Source organism: Mytilus californianus, unplaced genomic scaffold, assembly GCF_021869535.1.
Source record: "Mytilus californianus isolate M0D057914Y unplaced genomic scaffold, xbMytCali1.0.p SCAF_2, whole genome shotgun sequence".
Lineage (NCBI taxonomy): Eukaryota > Metazoa > Mollusca > Bivalvia > Mytilida > Mytilidae > Mytilus > Mytilus californianus.
The window spans coordinates 17,438,180-17,459,930 of record NW_026262668.1 but is presented as its reverse complement, the minus strand read 5'-3'; the positions used below and the strand labels follow the sequence as shown (position 1 = coordinate 17,459,930).

The 21,751-nt window shown below is 32.4% G+C and overlaps 2 protein-coding genes across 6 annotated transcripts in view; one reads left to right on the top strand and one right to left on the bottom strand.

Annotated features, from left to right (window-relative positions):
* On the bottom strand, window positions 1-12,048 carry LOC127729387 (vesicle-trafficking protein SEC22b-like). The gene is made up of 5 exons (XM_052237214.1): window positions 11,853-12,048; window positions 9,759-9,874; window positions 7,831-7,991; window positions 4,286-4,432; window positions 1-2,113 (listed from the first exon to the last, which is right to left on the bottom strand). Exons 1-5 carry the CDS (start codon window positions 11,925-11,927, stop codon window positions 1,962-1,964), a joined length of 651 nt encoding a protein of 216 aa, XP_052093174.1. The 5' UTR covers window positions 11,928-12,048; the 3' UTR covers window positions 1-1,961.
* A 15-nt stretch (window positions 12,049-12,063) lies between these two features.
* Window positions 12,064-21,751, top strand: part of LOC127729365 (uncharacterized) — a 43,930-nt gene continuing 34,242 nt past the window's right edge. For 4 of the 5 annotated variants that reach the window (XM_052237143.1, XM_052237141.1, XM_052237142.1 and 1 more), the window contains exons 1-2: window positions 12,064-12,147; window positions 17,732-20,472. In XM_052237143.1, coding sequence (XP_052093103.1) covers window positions 17,733-20,472 — 2,740 coding nt within the window. In that variant the 5' untranslated portion in view covers window positions 12,064-12,147; window position 17,732. Of the gene's footprint in view, window positions 12,148-12,203; window positions 12,372-17,731; window positions 20,473-21,751 lie in introns of those variants that run through there. The other variant, XM_052237140.1, reaches the window with a different exon arrangement.

Genomic DNA, 21,751 nt, shown 5'->3' with positions numbered 1-21,751 from the left:
GGCTGCTTGTACACTTTATGTCACATAAATAAACAATACATTGACAATAACATGTCCATTTCAAAGAGACCCATTTGATTGAAGTGAAATGTCAGTGTCATTAGAAATTACAAAAATAATTTTGAAAAGGGATATTTGAACAACTAGTGCCCTAAGAGTGATTTCCAATTCATTTAAGGAAAAAAATGGAAATTCAGAAGGCTACTGTTGATGTCTGAAGAGTTGACACATATTTTTTATATATAATTATATTTCTCCTAAAGTAAAATACAACCTTATATACATTACTCGTGTTATTCATTTAACAAAACATCAAATAAATTAATAACTATTATTATATTACTTCAATATTCATTTTTAGTACCATTATCTCCAAACAAAGTCAATTAAGTTGTACAGAGTTAATTAATGACAGGTTTCCAGCTTATGGACAGTCTAGTTCAGACAGGTCTCCAGTTAACACAGACTTCAGGTGTTCAGTTTAGACACTTATGAGTTTCACTGTACTTATTTACTTTTCCTCCCCAAGATTTATAGACTTAAAATTCTCACGGTCTAAAGAAAATCACATTGCACCTTTTAATACATGTATACATAAGCTTTAACTAATGCAGATTTACATACTTTAACAAATAATATGGTGTGAATATTAATGTCTATTGTCTCAAGAAACACTTGGAAATGACTACATATATGTAAATAACACTCTCATCATTTCCATTATATATGTTGGAATTGGCATTATTTGTTGGGTACTGATTTTCATGGACTTCATGGGTTTAGGTGAACCACCAATCGAAATGTTCAACAGAATACTAATTTCCTTTAAGCCTGAATACAAAAGTTTGTAAATATAAACATGAAATCAAGTATCCGTGAAAATACAACTTTTCCTCGTTCCATGAAAATTGGTAATCACAAAAAAAATTAAAGAATCAACAGTGTTGTACATATAGGAATTAATGTGTGTATTTACTCATGCATAAATATCATGACCAATGGGAAACATTTACACAAAATGGACAAAGAACTATTGAAGAATTAAAACAGGTACCCTTATAGAAGCACTTTTGCTGGGAATAATACAAATTTTTATACATCCATTAAAACACAACCATACAGTAAATAACAAAACTATTCCTATAGATTCATTCAGGATTAAACATTTCATTTTTTCCCTCCACACATACATTTTACAGTAAACCATCAAATAGCTGACTAGTACATATAATGAGTGAATCTGATTATCACTGAGTACACTGCCTGCCTCATTGCTGAGTGAAATTATAGTAAAAATTGCTATTTTAGTAACATGGCTCACACTATTTAAGAATCATTAGGAGAAAGGACACACATTTTTTACTCTAACATAGAGAAGTTGAAATGCTTTTTGTTTGATGCTGTTTTTCTAGTTTCATCCTCCTACTTGTGTTACTATTCATCAAATAGATAGATTACGATATTGTTGCGATTTGAGCATGAGTTATTTCCCTTTTGTTGCCATTTTGGAGGTTTCCAAGCACAAATTTCTTCATATATCAGCCAAAAAATTAAAATACATAATAACAGATTCAACTGAGTCCTGTGAGCTTCTGTTGTTATGTTAAAGTACAAATTTTGGTTAGAATAGAAGTGAAAGAAATAAAGATGAACTTACCCAGAAATTCCCATAATGCATTAGTGATTCATTGATTGTTGCTGGCTTAATCCTACAGAATTTTAAAATTTCTTTCAATTCTTTCTAATTTAGGTAATCTATAATTATTGATGCCAATGCAGTCTCAATCGAAACATAATAAATTTCTGTAAATTTTTTACACGACTGATGATAAAACAAAACAAAAAGTTAAGCCCACCATTAAATGGAAGCTAAGGGTTGTCTGAGCAGTAAACTCAACTTTGTTGAATTATGAAAATAAAATACATGCACAGTACAATGCTTTTACAATAAATATAGTTTATTACCACCAAAATTTAATAAATAATAAAAATACAATGACAACAATAACAATGGCTGCTATTTTGGCGTAAGATGACCGTAAGTTCAAATATGTAGAGTCTTTCTTGTACTTCTGAGAAACAGACGATAAATTACTGGCTTTCATATCTAGTGCTGAAAAAAATAGAATTCAATATAGTCAAAAATATCAACATAGTCAAAAAAATCAATATAGTCAAGAAAAATCAATATATAGTCAAAAAATCAAATCTCATTCTTATCTTCATTTAGGTCTCAACACTTTTCAGTCATTAGATTAAGGCAAAGTATAAGTATATGCCTAAAAATTTTGATATTTTTTACTGTTGGGTGTTATACAATCTCAGTTAGAAGTCAAGGTTTTTTGCATTAACACATGTACAGTGTACTGTTAGTCTATCTAAGGGGGTTTAACGTCCTACACAGCAACTTAATACTCTTAGTCAGATGGTGTTGTATTGTTACATCTACTGCTGGGGTGTTAAATAACCTTGACTTCTTTATGAAGGTCTTGCACAATCTGTAGTATTGTTAGTAAAGACTTAATAAATATATAATACATGTTAAAAATCATTTGAAGAACTAAAGATATTTTTTTTGAATTTACAATGTATTCATGAATGTGTAAAGAACAATAAGATTATAGAGTCTAGAAGAATATGATTGGTCAAAAACCATAAATTCTAGTGATGCCAATTATTGACATAAATGTGTACACATTGTTATAAATTTGTTTTAGGAGGAAAATATTGTTTACATCAAGGATTTCAATAGTAAACCCTTGTTCACATATAAAACAGCTGTTTACTATAAAAAGAAAATAAATGAATTTCATGTATCATTGGTCACATGTAGTCATCCTTTATTATGGTGTAGCACAGCTGATATTAACATTCTCATGTGTTTTTAAGATTACAAACAGTGAATTTCTAGGAAGTATAAATTAGATAAGGTGCTATATCAGGTAAATTTAAAAGAACTTATCTGTTATCATGGGCCCCTGTAATGCAGTATATGCATACAGTAGGAGACCATAAAAAATCTGATGTGTCAGCCCTGGAGAACCAGGGTTGTAAATCATTTAACCAATATAACAATTTTGCTAATCAATATTTACAGGAAAAGTTTGTAATCAAAGTTTCAGTATGTCACTAAAAATGATTGGTTGATTAAAATTTGCATAAAAGGTCATCTACATGTAATCATGACCACTTATTGAATGTCTTCAGATCTTACATAAGCAAGAAATATATCTAAGAGAGCAAAGTGAAAGATCTGATTTTACTTTGTCAGGTACCCAAGAATCCAATATTTTTGAAAAATTGCTGTAAGCAATACTTTTTGTGAACTATAAACTAAAATATCAAATAACAGATGAACAATATTTAGAAAATCACGGCATTATACATTTCAAGAACAAATTGATTTCTGGAAAGATAAATGCACAATAGATCATCATTTGGTTTTAAAATCACTTATAGGCTAACACACTAGAAAGGCTCAAAACCATTATATTCATGTTTTGCTGACTCCAGAAGAGCATTTATACTATTTTATCGCTATTTTACGAAATTTTCCTTTGATCTTACTGACTGATAATTTCCTTTCTCAACACAGTAGAGTGATATCAAAAATTATCGCTAGAAACTAAGGGCGCATGTGCCGTTGTCAATGAAATTAGCAACGTCGTCATAGGTAAAATAGCGATAAACAGATTATCATTAGTCATCTCAACTCAATTACTTTTCTCACTTTTCGCCGTACTGGCTCAAGTGAGAAAATCAATCTCGTTGAGATGACCAACAATAATCTATAATTATCATACAGGGGTATTCAATAAACTTCCAAAAACTGGAGTAGGAACCAATTTTTTAACTATTAATAACATGATTTATAGTTCTATGTCATTTGGTCTCTGGAGGAGAGTTGTCTCATTGACAATCATCTTTCTTATCATTTTTAAATGTATAAAAACATGAAACATGAAACATTTGTGTAACATCATTTATTGGTCATTTTGGTGCAAGATAAGGGTACGGGTGCCACATTCGGCACAGGATCTGCTTACCTTCCGGAGCACCTGATATCACCCCAAGTTTTTGGTGGGGTTTGTGTTGCTCAGTCTTTAGCTTTGTACGTTGTATTTTGTAAACTGTTGTTTGTCTGTTTGTCTTTTTTTTTTAAGCCATGGCGTTGTCAGTTTATTTTTCGGCTTATGAGTTTGAATGTCCCATTGGTATCTTTTTGCCTCTCTTTTAAGCCCTAGTCTCTTTAAAATTAGATGAGTTCTCTGACAAGACAAATTACCTGATAGAGTTTCTCCTCTCTGTAACACATCATCAATATTCTGTACCATTATCCTATGAACATCTTGGAGTTCTGTATTTATATTATTCAGATTCTTCCTTGCTCTAGAATCCATGTAAGATTTCCTAGCTTTCTGAATGTATGTATCTGAAAGATTTTCAAAGAAAATGTTAAATTGTAATTTCAGCCAATCAATTTTCTTTCCTTTTGGATATGTTTTTCATGGTTATAAATTAATCTAATTACAAGTCTCCCCATATTGCCTGACTGCCATTACACAATACATTAGCCATTACTTCATATATTTTAATTTGTAATATGCAGTGTAATTCTCAATGCCGTTCTCAGAAGTATTACAGATACTTTGGATTCATTATCATAATTTTTCTAATTTTCATGCTTTTTCACATTTCTTGATCGGTGAGAGAAAAATATTTATCATCTCAAATGATTGGTCGAAATTTAATTATGATGTCAAATTTTCATGGTTTCTTCTGAATTTCCTATTGTGATGTCATGAAAAAAGGTGACCATGCCTGATGACGTCACATACATGTATAAAGAACACAACTACAGTACGGGTAGAGACTTATTACTATAAATAACGGACTGGGACATGTCGGAAATGAATAATCCGACTTTTTTATGGAAGGTAGTATGGTCATTAATCAACAGATCCAGGTGTGAACGGTAATATAATTGTCCTTTCATCTCAATCCGTGCTACTAGATTATTATGCTTCACTGATTTCAGAATCAGGTTACCTGTGATTTAAACCTCTCAGTCACTTTATTGATTAGTTCTACATCGTATTTGACATAAAATATTTTTACAGGTTAAGTACTGGAGACAACTTTGTTTTAATAATAATAGCCTATTTTTTAATTATGGCTTTTTATATTTCAAATGCTGTTTATATTCCTCAAAATATTATTTTCTATGTTCCCTTGTTTTTTTTTTTGTTATGTATCTTTTTCGTATTTGTTGGCATACAGTTTTTAAAATATTTTCTTTTTTTATTTCTGGAAGGTTATTTTTGTTTTACTGATTTATTTTCCACGTAAACCCATTGATAAGCAGAATGATGTGCAAAGTGCTGCTGCATACATTTTAGTTTGACAACACTACATTTGTATTTAATTTTCAGTCTGCGTTGGGTCAGTTCTGAAATAAAAATAATTACAGTGAGCAATACTTGTATACTAGTAGTTTGGTGATTCTTTATAATTGTGAATTTACTTTTTACTGTAAACAAATATTGTCCGAAAGTTGGTGATATATAACTAAAGTAGTACGCAAATAATAACACTAAAAGAAGATAACGATTCTTCTCGGGAATTAGGTTTATTTTGATATTTCTGTGTTTGTTAAATATGCATGAAATAATTGCCACTGACATGAATGGACATTAAAACTAGAAGCATTCAATCGTTTGATGACCAGTTAATTTAATATTTACTATGATTTGTAGTCTAAAGAAATCCAATTACTCCTATTTAAATAATTTTATGGTGCTGCATTGACTCTTAATTGCATAATATTAATTTACGCACAATGCATGTTAACTTGTATGTTGTATTTTTGACACCAATCTTAAAAAAATATTTGCCGTATTGAAAAACATGTGCATTTGACAAAATTAATGCCAGCTATTTTTAGCATTCAACATTGTATTGTGAGTGAAGTCAAGTTCAAAGTTCAACCACATGCTGTTGATCACTGATATGTGTATCGACGGGAAATATCGCAACAGTTAACACAGGTGACCTTACTGACTGACCGTGGGAAAATCTATTCATGATTTAATTTGATACGTAATGATTGGCAGTATTGTGCGTTAGTTTTGAGGCTCTTGATCGAGATACATTAATAATTGATTTACCAGAATAGAAAATTTAATCCTTGTAATTATAAACAAAACAAGCTTTAGTCTTCTTTAACTATTTTATTTATTATATTTATCAGTCAACACCCAGATTCCTATTTAAATAATTTATTCAGACACCTCCTTTAAAGTTCGGGAATTATACAATTTAAACTGCCGACATCGATTTACAAAATCTTACTGACTGCACGAGCTTTAGAGAATGGCTAGAAATATGACGCAAAAGTAAAGACGGCTGATCATGAATAGTGTAAAACTTTGATCTTCGTGTATTGATTGACACAATTCATAAAATATGTTTATAAAAAACACGATTTTCATTAAAATTTCAAAACATGGAAATAGAAAGGCAATATCTTTGTTATAATACAACGAGTGTCAACAAATCTGTTATTTCCATTATATGTAAATTTATTAACAAACAAAATTTAAAATAATGCTGGGTCATAGAATATTGACGTGCATATGAAAAGTTTTTTTTATATAAAAACTAGGAATCGTAAGATGATCACAGCATTATAAATATTGTAAAAAACCCAATTGTTTCAAAGAGATTAACGGGAAATATATGTCAAAATAGAAAGCACGGATGATCTGGCTGACCAAATTGTTTTACTTGCGAGAAATGATTGACAGGTATGAATAGACGTAGAGGCTCCGACGGGGAACGTGGTATCGAAAGGAAAATAACAGTTTATTCACAATGCCTATATTCAATTTGTTTATATACTTAATAAATATGATATGTTGGCCTTATACTTAAAATTGTGTTTCTATTAATAACATAAAGGAACAGGACGTTAAAAGGGGGAATTATTGTAACCATCAACGAAAACTCGTATAATTTACGGGATTGATGTCTCAACATTTTGATTAAAACTTCGATTGAAAACAGTCCTGGTTGTTATAATTTTGAATAAAATGAAATATTTACGGTTTACAAATACAAATAGTTTATTGGCACAAACATAATTATTATAATTGGCAACACATTTTTACAGTACATTGTTAAAAATCGTCTTTCTTTCATTTTCAAGTTAAAAAAAAGTTGATCCCATATTCATATTAAATTTTTATTGTAATTTTTTCTTTGAATACAAAACAATATTTTACATTTATTATCTATCCTCCATAAATACTAAAATATCTGTACAGGTAAAATTTAATTCTAATCAAGCTGGTACAGACTGATTTACGACCTTCCACTCGGATATTGTACAGGTTAATATCACAGCAGGTGTTAATTACACTGAGACAACTGTCCGACCAGTCTGACATCTAGACGGATTAAGACATCCATAATAATAAGTCTCTACCCATACTGTATCTGCAAATCTTTGAAAAGGAAGGATAAATTTTGTTTAGATACAATGTATCGTCTAAAAATCATTGGAGAAAACAGATTCCACCATTATACATTGTAACTCTTGTATTACGATATTTCTCCACTCTCAAGAGTTAAATTTTAATTATTTAAAAAGCTCGACAAGCCTTGCGTTTTAAGTATAAAAATTTATCTGTCTCGAGTGAAGAAATATTAACACACTTGATGCAGTGGTGGAATCTATATACCATTAATGGCATATTTTTCAGTTTCTTTTCAAATTAAGGCTTAAAACACTGAAATATATTTGTGTATAAAATATTTTACCTTACTTACCAAATTCTATAAAACTGTAAGGTCTAGATACTGTTTCTACTCTACCACTATATTGCAATGAAAATTCTGTTTGTAAATCATCCAAATATTGGAATGCAAGTCTCTTTGAGAATGATTTATCACAAAGTATAAGATAACATACACCTCGTTCTATTATATAACTAAAAAGAAAAATTACAAATTCATATATTTGACATAATTTTCTTTTTATTCAATGTTGTATTCAATGTTGTATTCAATCTGTATTCTGATCAAAATACAGATCTGTGTTTAAGCTTTACTTACAAGGATCAGACAACATTCCGTATTTTCTGTTTTAGTAATTGTTACATCAGCCAATGAAATATTAGCCTTCAAATTTTTTAAGGTGTGTATAAATCAACATAACCACAGGATCCTGAAAGGTCTTTAAGACAGAATGTAGAGTGGAGTGTTTTCAGATTCTTGTAAGCAAAGCTTGGACACAGGACCAGTATTTAAATCAGAATGTGTCGTATTATAAATTACATGTATATGATTGTCACATAGCTAAATGTTCTCATTTTAATTTTTGTTCTGTCCTCTGATTTTGTTCTTTGTTACTTCAATAAAAAAAAAGGCAGAAAGAACAAATGTTTTAAGATCTTTAAAAACACTGTTAAAAATTTGCCAACCATATGATTCATCATCAATCATTAGAGAAACAGAATCAACCTTGTATCTCATGGGATACATTAGAAAATTATAATAAAACTAGGAATAATGTTGATTGCTAATCATAACACCCAAAGCTGAGCTGAATAATGGAACTAAATTTAAATACAATGGGTAACTATGAAGTTAATTAATTTTCATATTTTACAAAAGCAATTTATTACTGGATATTAGCTTGCTTGATGAACAAGATGGGTACATGTTGAGCAGGAATGGCTTACCCTTCAAGAGAACATGAGTTCAACCCCGGTTTTCAGGAAATATTTACCCTAGTTTATGGTGGGGTTTGTGTTGTTCAGTTTCCTATGCGATGTTTTGTTATTGTTGTTTGTCTTTCGTCATTTTTATACGCCCGTTTACGGGATGAATTATGGTATATCATCCGTCCTTCGTCAACATGTCAGACAATAACTCAAAATCACTTTAACCAAATAGCATGAAACTTTGGTTTATATCTATTGACGTGAACTCCCTCTCAATTTTCATAAATTTTTGATTTAATGTTTCCGAGTTATGGGGTTTTATTCATTAAAAAAGGGACATTTTCCAGTTTTCGGACAATAACTCAAAAAATGCTTAAAGCAGTTTTCATGAAACTTTGGTGAATTGTTTATATCTATTGACATAAGCTCCCTTTTGATATTTATAAAATTTAGATTTTACGTTTCCGAGTTATGGAATTTATTAATAAAAAAGGGGGGATTTTCCAGTTTTCTGACAATAACTCTAAAGTGCTTTGAGCAGTTATCATGAAACATTGGTGACTGGTTTACATCTATTAAAATAACCTCCTTTTAGTTTTTTTATAAATTTCTGATATGATATTGAGGAGTTATGGAACTTCATTCTTATCATTCGTATCATGCGCTCATGGCGCAGCTCTTTATTAGTTCTGGCAATGTTAATGTTTGTTTATTGGACTTTTGATTTTTGAATGCCCTCCTGATATCTTCTCTCTTTGTTTACAATGTAAGTTATATATAACTTTTACACAGGAAATCTCATAAAAATGTATATAACATTTCATCTAAGTACCTTGATAGAATCAGTAAACAAAATGGTGTGGACACCTGTCTAAATATAACTAGGAAGACGGTACATGTAACTCTATGAATGTTGACCTCTAGTTGTTTTTTGTTGGGCTGCTGTCTAATTAACATGAGCAATTATCCAACATCTCCTTTTATTTATAAATATTACAATACATTTATATGTTTATCCCATGTTTTACTCACTGAAAAATATATGGTCCCGATTCTAAACTACATCTTCCTGGAGGCTGTGGATCTGTTGATATCTTACGGAAAAGTTGTTTTGCTTGTGCCTGGTAATCCATTAAACTTCTTCCTGCCTGTGTTAAAAACAATGGATAGTTCAGGACATATATAGGTGCACCAAGTAATGATAAAATAAGTGTCTGTTACTCTCAGCAATAGAATATTTTTAAGTCTATAGAAATAGATTTGAGTACTTTAATCTATTTAGGTGCATGTTGACATTTGCATTAAAGTAGATGAACCATATCAAGAACTTGACTGTAATTACTTTAAATCAATTATTCATTCAGGATTAAAACATAAAAAGATAATTATAAGGTCCTGCATAAAAATCAATTTCTGTATGCATGAATGACTTGTTTAAACAGGTAAAAAATTTGTCATTTGGTTGTCACTTGAAGTTTCATTGTATCATTTACTCTGCATTAAGATTTGCTCAATTACAAGAATTCATGGGGAGGAGTCACAATCCAAACAGCAGAGCAGAAAATGTATATTAGGCAACTTTTGCCAAAGGATCATCATTTTGGGCAAAACTTTGATGCTGTTTTGTTACCGTCACTATTACATATGTTGCAGACACAAGCATACATCAGTCTCCAAATTCTAATATTTTTTATTAAAAAAAACAGTAAAAATATTGTCTCACTGATTAGTGACAAGAAGGGCCAAGAAGTGTGCAAAAGCACTTAAAAGGAACATCAGTGTCATTAAAGCTCAAATATATTACTAATAACAAAATTATGCACGTTACAGTTGTTTGCTGGATTAGTTTTTTGTTTTATGAAGATCAAAAATGAGTAACCATTTTAACTATGGCAGCTTGTGACATTTACAAATTTGACACAGATATCTTGTCTGATTGAAATTTTGATACATTGAAGTATAATGCAAATGCAATTTGAATGACAAATTAAAGCTTGATTCATGTAAACTATGCAAAATGTACAAAGTCAATAAACTATGACTGAGGTTGAAGGCTTAAATAATCTCCATAGAAATGAGTTACATTTTGTATGTCAATACTTATACAACTGCATAACAAATGTCATTGACTTGAAGCAACCCAGCTAGACCATTTTCATAAGGCACAACGTCCTCACTTTTAATTGGAACACCCTGTACAATGTATATGTGCACTTTATGAAATGGAACTACAAATGTATGACTACTGTTTAAGGTAAGGTAAGTGTATTTTCAAAATTTTAACATGTTTAACACACTGTTGGAGGCAAACATGCCTTCTTTTCAATTCTTACCTTTTTTTTTAAATGAACTTCAGTTAACATTTTCCTGATTAGAGTTAATAGGTTTTGATAAAGGATTCTATTGGTAGCCAAATGAGAAAATGGCTCAGGAGTAAGGAAACCAAAATTGTCCTTAACATGCATGAAATATTTGCCACTGGACATTAAGTAACCAAAAATCAATCAGGATTATATAATCACCAAACTTCAGCAACTAAAATTAAATAAATTATACAGGGCTGACAGAAAGTACTCTCTTCCAAAAATGGATGGGCTAAACAACAGAGATAGACCTTATCGCTATTTGTGAATATGCGACACTTGACCAGAGAATTTGCGACACTTGAACTTTAGACATCATACAACAATCACTTTGTCAGACATTTTCCTTTGAGAACTTCTGTGATGTCCAGTAATGGCGGATAAATAGCGATAAGGTGTTTTCATTGACCTGGCCATGTTGGTAGTCCAAATAATTAAGATGTCTTCAAAGGCTATTTTAATTTTTTCATGAACTGCTTTGTAGGAAGGTGTACCAGCAAAAAATTAAAGTCGTACGAAGGTGTTACAGCAAAAAATTAAAGTAGCCTTTCGAGACGCATGAGACGTCATAATCATTTTTTGGACTAGATCTAGACTGTTGCGTTGGGTGACCCCACATAGATTTTCTCCCTTACAGAGTGATTGCTTACTTAACGTGGTTGGACAGTATGTAATTTCAAAGAGAAAACTATGCTATATGTGACATTTGACAGACAACACCACAGGCACAGCTGTCTTAAACATTATTAAAAATATAATAAACCTGTTCATCCTCTTGCATTGATGCTGCTAAGGGCAGTGCATCTGCAACTCGTGCGATCATGGTCATTAAAACCATTCTGGCGACGATGATATCAAAGAACACGTTTTATGTACATGTATGTATGACACTATGACTGCATGTGAAGTTTGTTATGATGGTCTAGCTGACGTGGTGCGCTTGACGGAAGAATAATATTTAGGAACTTCCGGTAAACAAAAAATGTACTTCCGGTTCAGACACCCAGCAAGTTTTCACTGAAAACCTTTTAAATTGCAAGTCATTGTTCGTTTCTTAGGTAAGACAACCACAGATTTGAGTACACGTCAACATGATCTAATATAATCCCTCGATAACTGTTAAAATTTGAAAACCAAAAAACAGTTAAAAGAACATAACGAAAGTGCGCATGAACGTCACACGTAACCACTGAAAGCAATATGGCAGCATTGTGGCCTTTAATAGTTTGACAGCTTTCATGGTGTATTCTTCCAGCACAAGCTAATTTGTACAAGACAAAAGGTAGCTTTTTAAGAATAATAATTTGGGAATGCATTGAATCTAAACTGAATGCCAGGAAATAATGAAATAAGCGATTATGAAAAATTAATATCATCAGCTGTTTCCCTTTCTTTCTGTTTATGTTTTACCTAACCAAGTAAAACATAAACAAAATTGAATATACCCTATTTCAAGTTGCTTTCAATTACTTGTGTTCAATCTTACACATGAAATTTGTAAACATTAGCTTGATAAACCGACAAAGCATATGTTACAGCGGTGTTCATCTATAATTGTGAATAGTTGAACAAAATAATGGATACACTGTGTTCTCCCCAGGTGGATATGTCAGAATATTTTTATGACTGCAGCACTTACATTGACCTCCTGCGTTTTGAAAGTTTATCCTGTAGTGTGTTTATTTTTAATTCCTTATTTAGTTACATGTATGTAATGTTGATAACTTTTGTCAAGTTAAATATTGCCACTCTAGTCTATCCTATATTGCCTTATGTCATTAGAACATATAGTTGTGTAGATTATCATCAAATACATGAAATAGGTCGATATTTTTCTTGGAATACTTTTTCTTTTGTTTCAGGATTAGATCTTCCCATTTATATTTAGATCTACCAAATTCTGTTGTGTATTATCTGTGGTCTGTTACTCCAAAATTTATTTTAAATTGCCAGACAGTGATGTGAATTATAGAGTTCTTCATGCAGTGTTCCAGCTAGGATTTGAAAATAGAGGGGCGCGTTTTTAAAAAAGGGCACTTTAGCGCGTTCTCACTGTCTGAAAAAAATCAAATACTTAATATTACCACATAATGACATAAAAATAATAGTCATTACTATATTCATTTCTCTTTCAGAATTACAGATTTTTTCAAAGAAGAGTTCAAATGCAAATAAATATTAAACAACATTGACAAGTCTTCTGTTTTTCTCTTTGAAGAAGGTTGTCACACATTGATCAAGAATTTTTTCAAATTTAGTTTCATCACAGTTTAATTTTACAGTTAATATTTTTGTTAATGTCTGTGTTTTCAAGTTTGCCCAGTGACTTGTCTTTATCAATTTGACCTGAGAGAATATTCTCTCCACCTCTGCTGTACTGATTGGTTGTATTATTGCAACACTGAATAGTTTTGCAACAAGAGGGTACATAGATAATAGGTTTTTATCCTTATGACAAGGTGAATGAAATAGCTCTAGCAGACTAGGTAAGGAACGATCTGTAAGTTCTGCTGATGACACAAGAGCTATAAAGTCCTGCCATTGAATAAGGAGAGTTTCAGGGTCCATGTCAAATGTATTTGCCAGAGCCTCTATCTCTGTATAACCATACATTGTTTCAATGTTGTCTGTTTCTGTAAGGTCTGAAATGGCCAACTGATCGATTGTGTCAGCATCCTTAAATCTAACTGTTATATTTTCAATTAATCCATTGAGAAAGCACTCTCTGATTTGAGTGTCAAAATCTACTGTTATTTCATGTTGAGCGTATCTAATAATATCAATAAGTTTGTCGAAAAGGATTTCAATAAGAAAATTGATACAAAAATCGGACTTTCGAGAGCTCCTTAATCGGCACAATAATAAATTAATTCAACTTTGAAAGTTTATTATCAATTCAACAAGCATCTCCATATATTTCATGTTGAGGGTATCTAATAATATCAATATTAAAGTTAGTCAAAACGGATTTCAATTCAAGAAAAATGATATAAAAATCGGACTTTCGAGTGCTCCGTAATCGGCGGAATTTACAATAGAAGAACAATTGCGATATCTGATAGAAACCTTAATTTCTTCTTCTCGATTTTTCATAAAAGTAAAGAATTAAATTATTTTTTACCTTTGATGGTCATTATTCTTGAAAAAAAGATGTAATAGACTGGCAAGTCTTTGATATTTTCTTCTTGTCATTTTAGATTTGGTCAATTTTTCTTTTTTTCGTCGGCATTTTGCGTGTTGACGATTTACAATATACTATTGGAATGATTCTTTTTTAATGAACCTTATTTTATAAATAACAAATACAATAGAAATGAACATCGTTCACATTTATTTTATTAATTCTATTTTGCATCGTCAGGTGTTAAAAAATCAATTCATTTAACTTGGATGTTTTGGTGCTTCAGGGCAAAGGGATTAGACAGGGTCATAAATTTCACCTGATTAAGTAATTGACTCTAATAAAATAGGTGATTATATACAGGTAACAAGTGTCAATAATGTTAATCTGTTGTCTTAATGAAGTGTGTGTATAAAGAACTCAACAAAATGGCGACGATATGAGGAAAAAAGATCGTTTTTTAAACTTTTTTTAAAAGGGCACAGAGGGGCGCATCAGAAGGGCAGAAGGACAGAGGGGCGCTTAAAAAAGGCAGAGGGGCGCAAAATTTCGGGGGCGGGGCGCGGCGCTCCTCCATATCATGCTAGCTGGAACACTGTCATGTATATTCAAGAAATAAGAGAAAAACTTAATTTTGCAATGTTTACCCCAAAGTTGGTCATCAGGTGCAAAAAGCATCAATTTTTTTCTTGACCAGGAAGACTGAGGGATGCTGATAGATGTGTCCCACTGTAGTCTGCATGTAGAGTGGATCCCTGTAAACTCATTAACCACAACAAACATGACAAAGCTTAGGTCAGAGTGAAACTGATCTGGGTACAACAGTCTAAAGAAGGTAATTTGCACAAAAAATCCAGAATTTCTCGATTTTTGGCTTCAACTGGACTTGCAACCGGAAGTAGTCATTCTCTAAGTCTATTTCAATACTAAGCCCGATTAGTAGTTATATACCCACTGGTTTACACTATTTTTTGGAAGTTTTAGGCCTCTGAACTGCCAGTTTTATCCTATTTCAATCTTCCAAGTTCGTATTTGAGCTCAAAATGCACCTTAAACCTGAGAAACATGACAATAAATAGCCTTAGGTTTAGGGAACATGCATCCACTTCGAAATTAATGTCATAAAGTTGACCTCTAAAAGTATGGAGAGCCATTGGAGCCAAATAACGGTATTTTGGGTAAGACTGTAACATTACGGTCCATGCATGGTAAGGGTTAATCATGATGCAATTTTAAATTACAAAATCAATATTAATTGATAAATATCAAAATTAAATGCTTCATTAAATTTTTCTAATTTTTTTTCATGGCATTGCAAAACATAAACTGGAATCCACTTGTACATAATTATCTTACAATGCATGATCAAAGGAAACAGCTGATGCATTATGATGAATAAACTATTCTTTTGTAATATCTATATAGTACTGACATTCCGCACCTTCTCCCTGTATTTGTATGTGATTTAAATTCTTTTCCTATTTCCTTTAAATGAACAACCCAAATTTATACAATTTTTTGGTGATTTTGGTTTATTTTAACATTGTCCATATTTCATATTTGCCGACAGTCAGGTAGGGAAAGTCTAGATTAACATACGATTTTATTGCCTGTCGATATTCTCTGTTTGCAGCAATCTCAATTATCATGATTACCAAGATTACCCTATTCAAAACAAATATGTGTATTACAATGTATACTTATTAAAAAAAGTAATTTTTATCACATGAAGTTAAAATAATGTTTGCTTTTACTGAAACCATTATTTGACCATGTTGACTAAGTACTCATATTATGATAAGATAATTTGTGCAGAGTATTATTGGTAGAGAGCTATTTAAATGATTTACGATGTATGGTGAGAATTATATGTTTTGAAATCTAAACATGCTGAAGATATCATTTCAATTTATTTTTTCTATATTTTTTTTAAAAAAAAGCTTAAAGTTATTTCAAAAGAAAATAATATAAGGTTCACTTTATTTTTTATTTTGTTGTTGTCTCATTTTGAAAGAATAGGGGCCCCTTACACAAATTGTGATAAATATGAAATGACAAAAAATACATACCACAGTTTGCATGGGATCTTTCCTGAAGTATTGTAGTGTTGAAATTTAAGAAGGGGAGAAATATTATTAGCTCACCTGGCCCAAAGGGCCAAGTGAGCTTTTCTCATCACTTGTCGTCCGTCGTCGTTAACTTTTACAAAAATCTTCACCTCTGAAACTACTAGGCCAAATTTGACCAAACTTGGCCACAATCATCATTAGGGTATCTAGTTTAAAAAATGTGTCCGGTGACCCGGCCAACCATTCAAGATGGCCGCCATGGCCAAATATAGTACATAGGGTAAAATGCAGTTTTTGGCTCATATCTCTGAAACCAAAGCATTTAGAGCAAATCTGACAGGATAAAATTGTTCATTAGGTCAAGATCTATTTGCCCTGAAATTTTCAGACCAATCAGGTAACACGTTGTTGGGTTGCTGCCCCTGAATTGGTAATTTTAAGGAAATTTTGCAGCTTTTGGTTATTATCTTGAATATGATTATAGATAGAGATAAACTGTAAACAGCAATAATGTTCAGCAAAGTAAGATCTACAAAATTGTCAATTGACCCCTTAAGGAGTTTATAGTCAATTTTTTACAATTTTCATAAATTTTGTAAATTTTTGTAAATTTTTACAAAATATTTTCCACTGTAACTACTGGGCCAAGTTCATTATAGATAGAGATAATTTTAAGCAGCAAGAATGTTCAGTAAAGTAAGATCTACAAACACATCACCATCACCAAAACAAAATTTTGTCATGAATCCATCTGTGTCCTTTGTTTAATATGCACATAGACCAAGGTGAGCGACACAGGCTCTTTAGAGCCTCTAGTTTAAGGTCACTAAAACAAATGTCTTTTACATGTAGTCATTTGTTTCACTGGGTTGCTCATTGATTCATCATAATTTTCATTGAAGTATACCCCACACCCAGATGTGAAACATAAATATGCATACAGAATTCAGGGTTCTCACTAAGACGAGTCCATGAGTCCTCATGAAAATCTGTGTGGACTCACCATTTTCAAAACTGGTGAGTCCAAAGATGCATCAAGATTGTAAAATGTTGTATAAACTTAACACATATAGCATCATTTTATAGCAAAAGTTTAAGATAATCTGAATTTAATATCATTTCATTGCTCTATTAGGTCATGGAGACTTAAATGATAAATCATATTTCAATAAAATATCTTCTGACTTTTGGACTCACCATGGCCAAAAATGATGAGTCCCTGGACTCACCTTCAAAAATCCGTAGTGAGAACCCTGGAATTATGTCACAATAAATAAATGAATAAACTGCATAACTTATTGAATGTTTCTCAAGTATTTTTTTTAAGAAACATGATATGGCACAAAACACAGAAAACATATTCTGTCTCTGTTCATTTATTCATAAGTTCACTTTAGTTAAGCTTTGTTTTTAAGCAATGATCAGGTATATTTATCAGTGTTTTATTTTCAGTATGAGCACAACTACCCCATGGAACAGTTCTGCAGAAGGGGTGAAAGGAAATGTTAAACTTTTTAACCCAGGAGAATTTCAGCAAAATGGACCATTGCCACAGACTGATGGAAATATAATAGACCATAATAACCCATCCAGTTGGGGCCATGGATGGGGAAATGACAATCAATATGGACAATATAATGGAATGCAGCAGTCAGATCAAGACCAAGGTCAGCAAGGTCAAGTAGGCTATCAAGTTCCAGAGCATAATCCTCAACAATTTTATCATTTAAATCCAAGTATACCACAGCAACAGTCTTATAATCAAGGTTTGTCATATGACCCCCAAGGACAACCTTTTCAGCCATATAACCCAAATCAAGCACAGCCTGTCCAACAATATGACCCAAATCAAGCACAGCCTGTCCAACAATATGACCCAAATCAAGCACAACATCTTCAACAGTATGACCCAAATCAAGTACAGACTGTTCAACAATTTGACCAACAAGGAGAAACAGTTCAGCAGTTGAATGCTGAAGCTCAGGCATTTCAACCATATGGATCTCAGGCATATCAAAATTATGATGGACAGGGTCAGTTTAATAACCAGAATTATGAATGGAATCAGTATAATTATGGATATCAACAAAACTGGAATAATACTGAAGCCCAGCAGCCAGCTGGGACAGACATTGTAGAATCAGGTCAAAATTCTGACTCAAATGTTCAAAGTGATAGTCAGTCTCAAAATACTAACAATGAAAATTATATAAATACTGACTCAACAGAGAGTGTGTACAACACAAATGCATTAAATGCAGAAAAAGTAAATAATGAACTCAGTCCATCAGGGGGAGATAACCAACATTTAGCTAGTAGTGATGCTAGATTGTCAAAAGAATTGGACCCAAATTTACATGTACCTCAGTCTGATATAAGTAGTGAAAGTTTAGTAACTTTGAATAGTTCTAGCACACAACTTGTTGAAGAAAATGTTCAATCATTTGAAAATCAAATGGGAAATATGTATGTTCAGGAAAAATCAAATGAGGATGATAGAAAAGTTGAGGATATAAATCATTCAGCAATAGAGGGTCAAGGCTCTTCTGTTGATGGCAATCCTAAAGTGTCAAATGAGTCAAAAGATTCTCCTGTAAATTCACAGACTTCTGATGATTGGGAAATGGTGCCTTCTGCTCACAATTTACTAGCACCCAGTAATCACAGCCGCCAAGGTTCAACTGATAGTAGTGCAAATGTGCAATTTTTTATTGGCTCCACTAATATATCACCATCTGAGACACCAGATACTGCAGAAACTGGTCATACTGAGAACAAACCAGCAGAGGGTTCCCCTCCACATAATCTAATACCAAAACATTCCTCATCTCCCATGCCTCCAAGAAATAATATTCCTGAAAGTACTGGTCTCCCACCAGTCTCAATAAACCAGCCAGCTCCAACAGGACTAGGGGCATCTGGAGGGAACCCTTTTAGAAAAGGAAAGGGTTCTGATAACAGGACTAGCCATAGTCCTAATGTATTGAAAAATACTGAACATGTAAGTCAAAATGTGACTAATTCACAAAATGAAGGACTAAAGTTAGATATAAAAGCTGCAGATTCAGGATTTCCTAGTCCTATACAAGCTGTCACAGAGGATATCCATTCTCAGGATCCTCCTACTCAAAGTCCTATCATGCCAAGGAAGGAAAGCCCATTTCAACCACCTAGACGTAGAAATCTGTCACAGTCAAGTAATTCATTTGACGACGAGAATATATCTGATCCTCGACATGTAAGTGGCAGTATATCAGATCAATATCAGAGTAGCATGGATAGAAAATCAGGGGATAGAAAAACTGGACCAATGAAAGCAGATAGAACTTTAGGATCTATTTTACCTCCTCAATCAGCAGGTAGACAACATGATTCTTCTATTGACTATAGTAAATTTTCAAGCCGTGGGAAAGATGAAAAAAGACCTCGTTCACCATTGAGTTCAAGTTCAAGTAGAAGTTTAAGTGGTAGATTAACTCCTACCAAACCACCAACAGGACGAACAACACCCACAAAATCAACAAATGGTAGAACCACACCTGGTCGTAATACACCAAGTCGACGAATGGAACATGCAGCATACCAAAGAGCTATGGAGCGTCGAAAGAAGGAAAATGTCTCGCCTGCAACCTCACTGTGGGCGAACAATGATATTGTTCCTAAAAGCAACATATTACTTGCTCCTGCTGCTCCAATGCAGGTTACAAGTGCTACTCCAGTTTTTGGTATTGTGGCTTCAAAAGGTAGTGGTGAAACTAGAGAGGTCTTGTCTCCTGTTCAAAATCTTATCACAAGTATGAGTGATCACCTGTCTAGAGAGAACTCACCTGAAAAAGACACAAGTAAATTGAAAACAAATGAAAGGGACAGGCGAGAGAATACACAGAGGGACAGACATGAAAGGAATTCCTCTATTGACAGAGAAATTGAAATGACAAAAAGAATGGAAGATAGAGAAAGGGTACTTGAAAACAGTCGAGAAAGATCTTATAAAGATGATAAAAATTACCGAGGCCCAGGTCAAGATGACAGATACAAGGATGAACGTTACCGTGATTATCGGGACAGAGACAGGGAAAGAGAGTATGAACGAGACAAACAAATTGAAGCTCATTATCAACGGAATAACAAGGCAAAGGATCCTTATTACAGCGATGATAGATATGAGAGGTCAAGATCAAGGCAGTCAACAAGTAAGTATTCTATGTTAATATTATATTTTAGTATGCCACCCTCTATGATAGCAGATGAGCATTATGTTTTCCCTTCTGTGCATCCTTCTGTTTGTCTTGTATGAGGTTATAGTTTTGGCTATAAGCATCTATAAGTTTACCATGAAGTTGTGGTCACATGAACTTGAAATATGTTTATTGATTATCATGATTATGGTGTGAAGTTATAAAATATGTATGCCAAATTACGGTTTTGACCTATTGAAATGTGATAGTGTGAGGGGGAACTGTGTACTGTGGGCACATAACTTGTTTTCATTACATTGATTTGTTAATTAGAAACTAAGTTCCAAAATTTACTGAAAATATTGTTTAAAAATGGAGATGAACATTGTAGACAAGGCCCACCAGACGTTTTATGTCGCCCTAGATTTTGGGTAAAGTAAGCCAATGTCACCTTGTGATTTTGACTATGTCTCTCTGTTTACCTCCAATAGATTGGGAAGTCCAATGCCTGTTATTAGTTGTTAAAATAGCTATGAAATTCTCTAATTCCTACATGTAATCAAGACAGGAAGTCATTGTTTTGTGGTTAATTGATCACCTGTCATCCTAATCAACACTTAACAGGTGATTGTTCCACCCGACTACATACTCAGAATCAAGGTCAATCATGGTCTAGTTTTTCAGAGTTTGAATCCACATTTTATGTAATTGCAATCTATTTCATAAATATAAATGCTTGACTGTACCTTTGAATTGAACATATATTACCATGTTCAATTAACAAAAGAAGTAATCTAGAAACACAGCCATTATCCCAGTAATGACAAATGTTCCAATATGAATTTACTTTATTGACAGGTGATTTAGTTTTAGCGGGAAAATATGAGATTTTTAGAATCTAGTTATTTATTAACCTCATCACAGGGCTTATTACAAACAAATGAATAAAAATAAACATTTACCACTATCTTTTAAAAACTCGCTTACTGATTTTGATATATATATATTATTGAGACAATATGTTACAAATGAATTGCTGTTTTATTCAGAAAAAATATCAACATGAGGCAAACAAGCTTTTACATTAGTATTAAAGCATCAAACAATATACATGTATTAATCTATCATTCTGCCTCTGAAGAAAGTCGTGACATTAGTATTAAAGCATCAAACAATATATTAATCTATCATTCTACCTCTGAAGAAAGTCGTGAAGGACATCACCAGGTACTGTTTAGTGTTAAATATGTGTTTTGGCATAACATTACACAAAATACATGTATTATTACAATAT

Bases quoted from the DNA above. Each gene is read 5' to 3' on its own strand.
- LOC127729387 (XM_052237214.1), bottom strand. From the start codon at position 11,927: ATGGTTTTAATGACCATGATCGCACGAGTTGCAGATGCACTGCCCTTA. The intron at 7,992-9,758 runs GTGAGTAAAACA...TTTTCTTTTTAG, and splicing joins TCGGGACCATATATTTTTCA to TTATATAATAGAACGAGGTG. The intron at 4,433-7,830 runs GTAAGTAAGGTA...AAAATCTTTCAG, and splicing joins TTACAGTTTTATAGAATTTG to ATACATACATTCAGAAAGCT.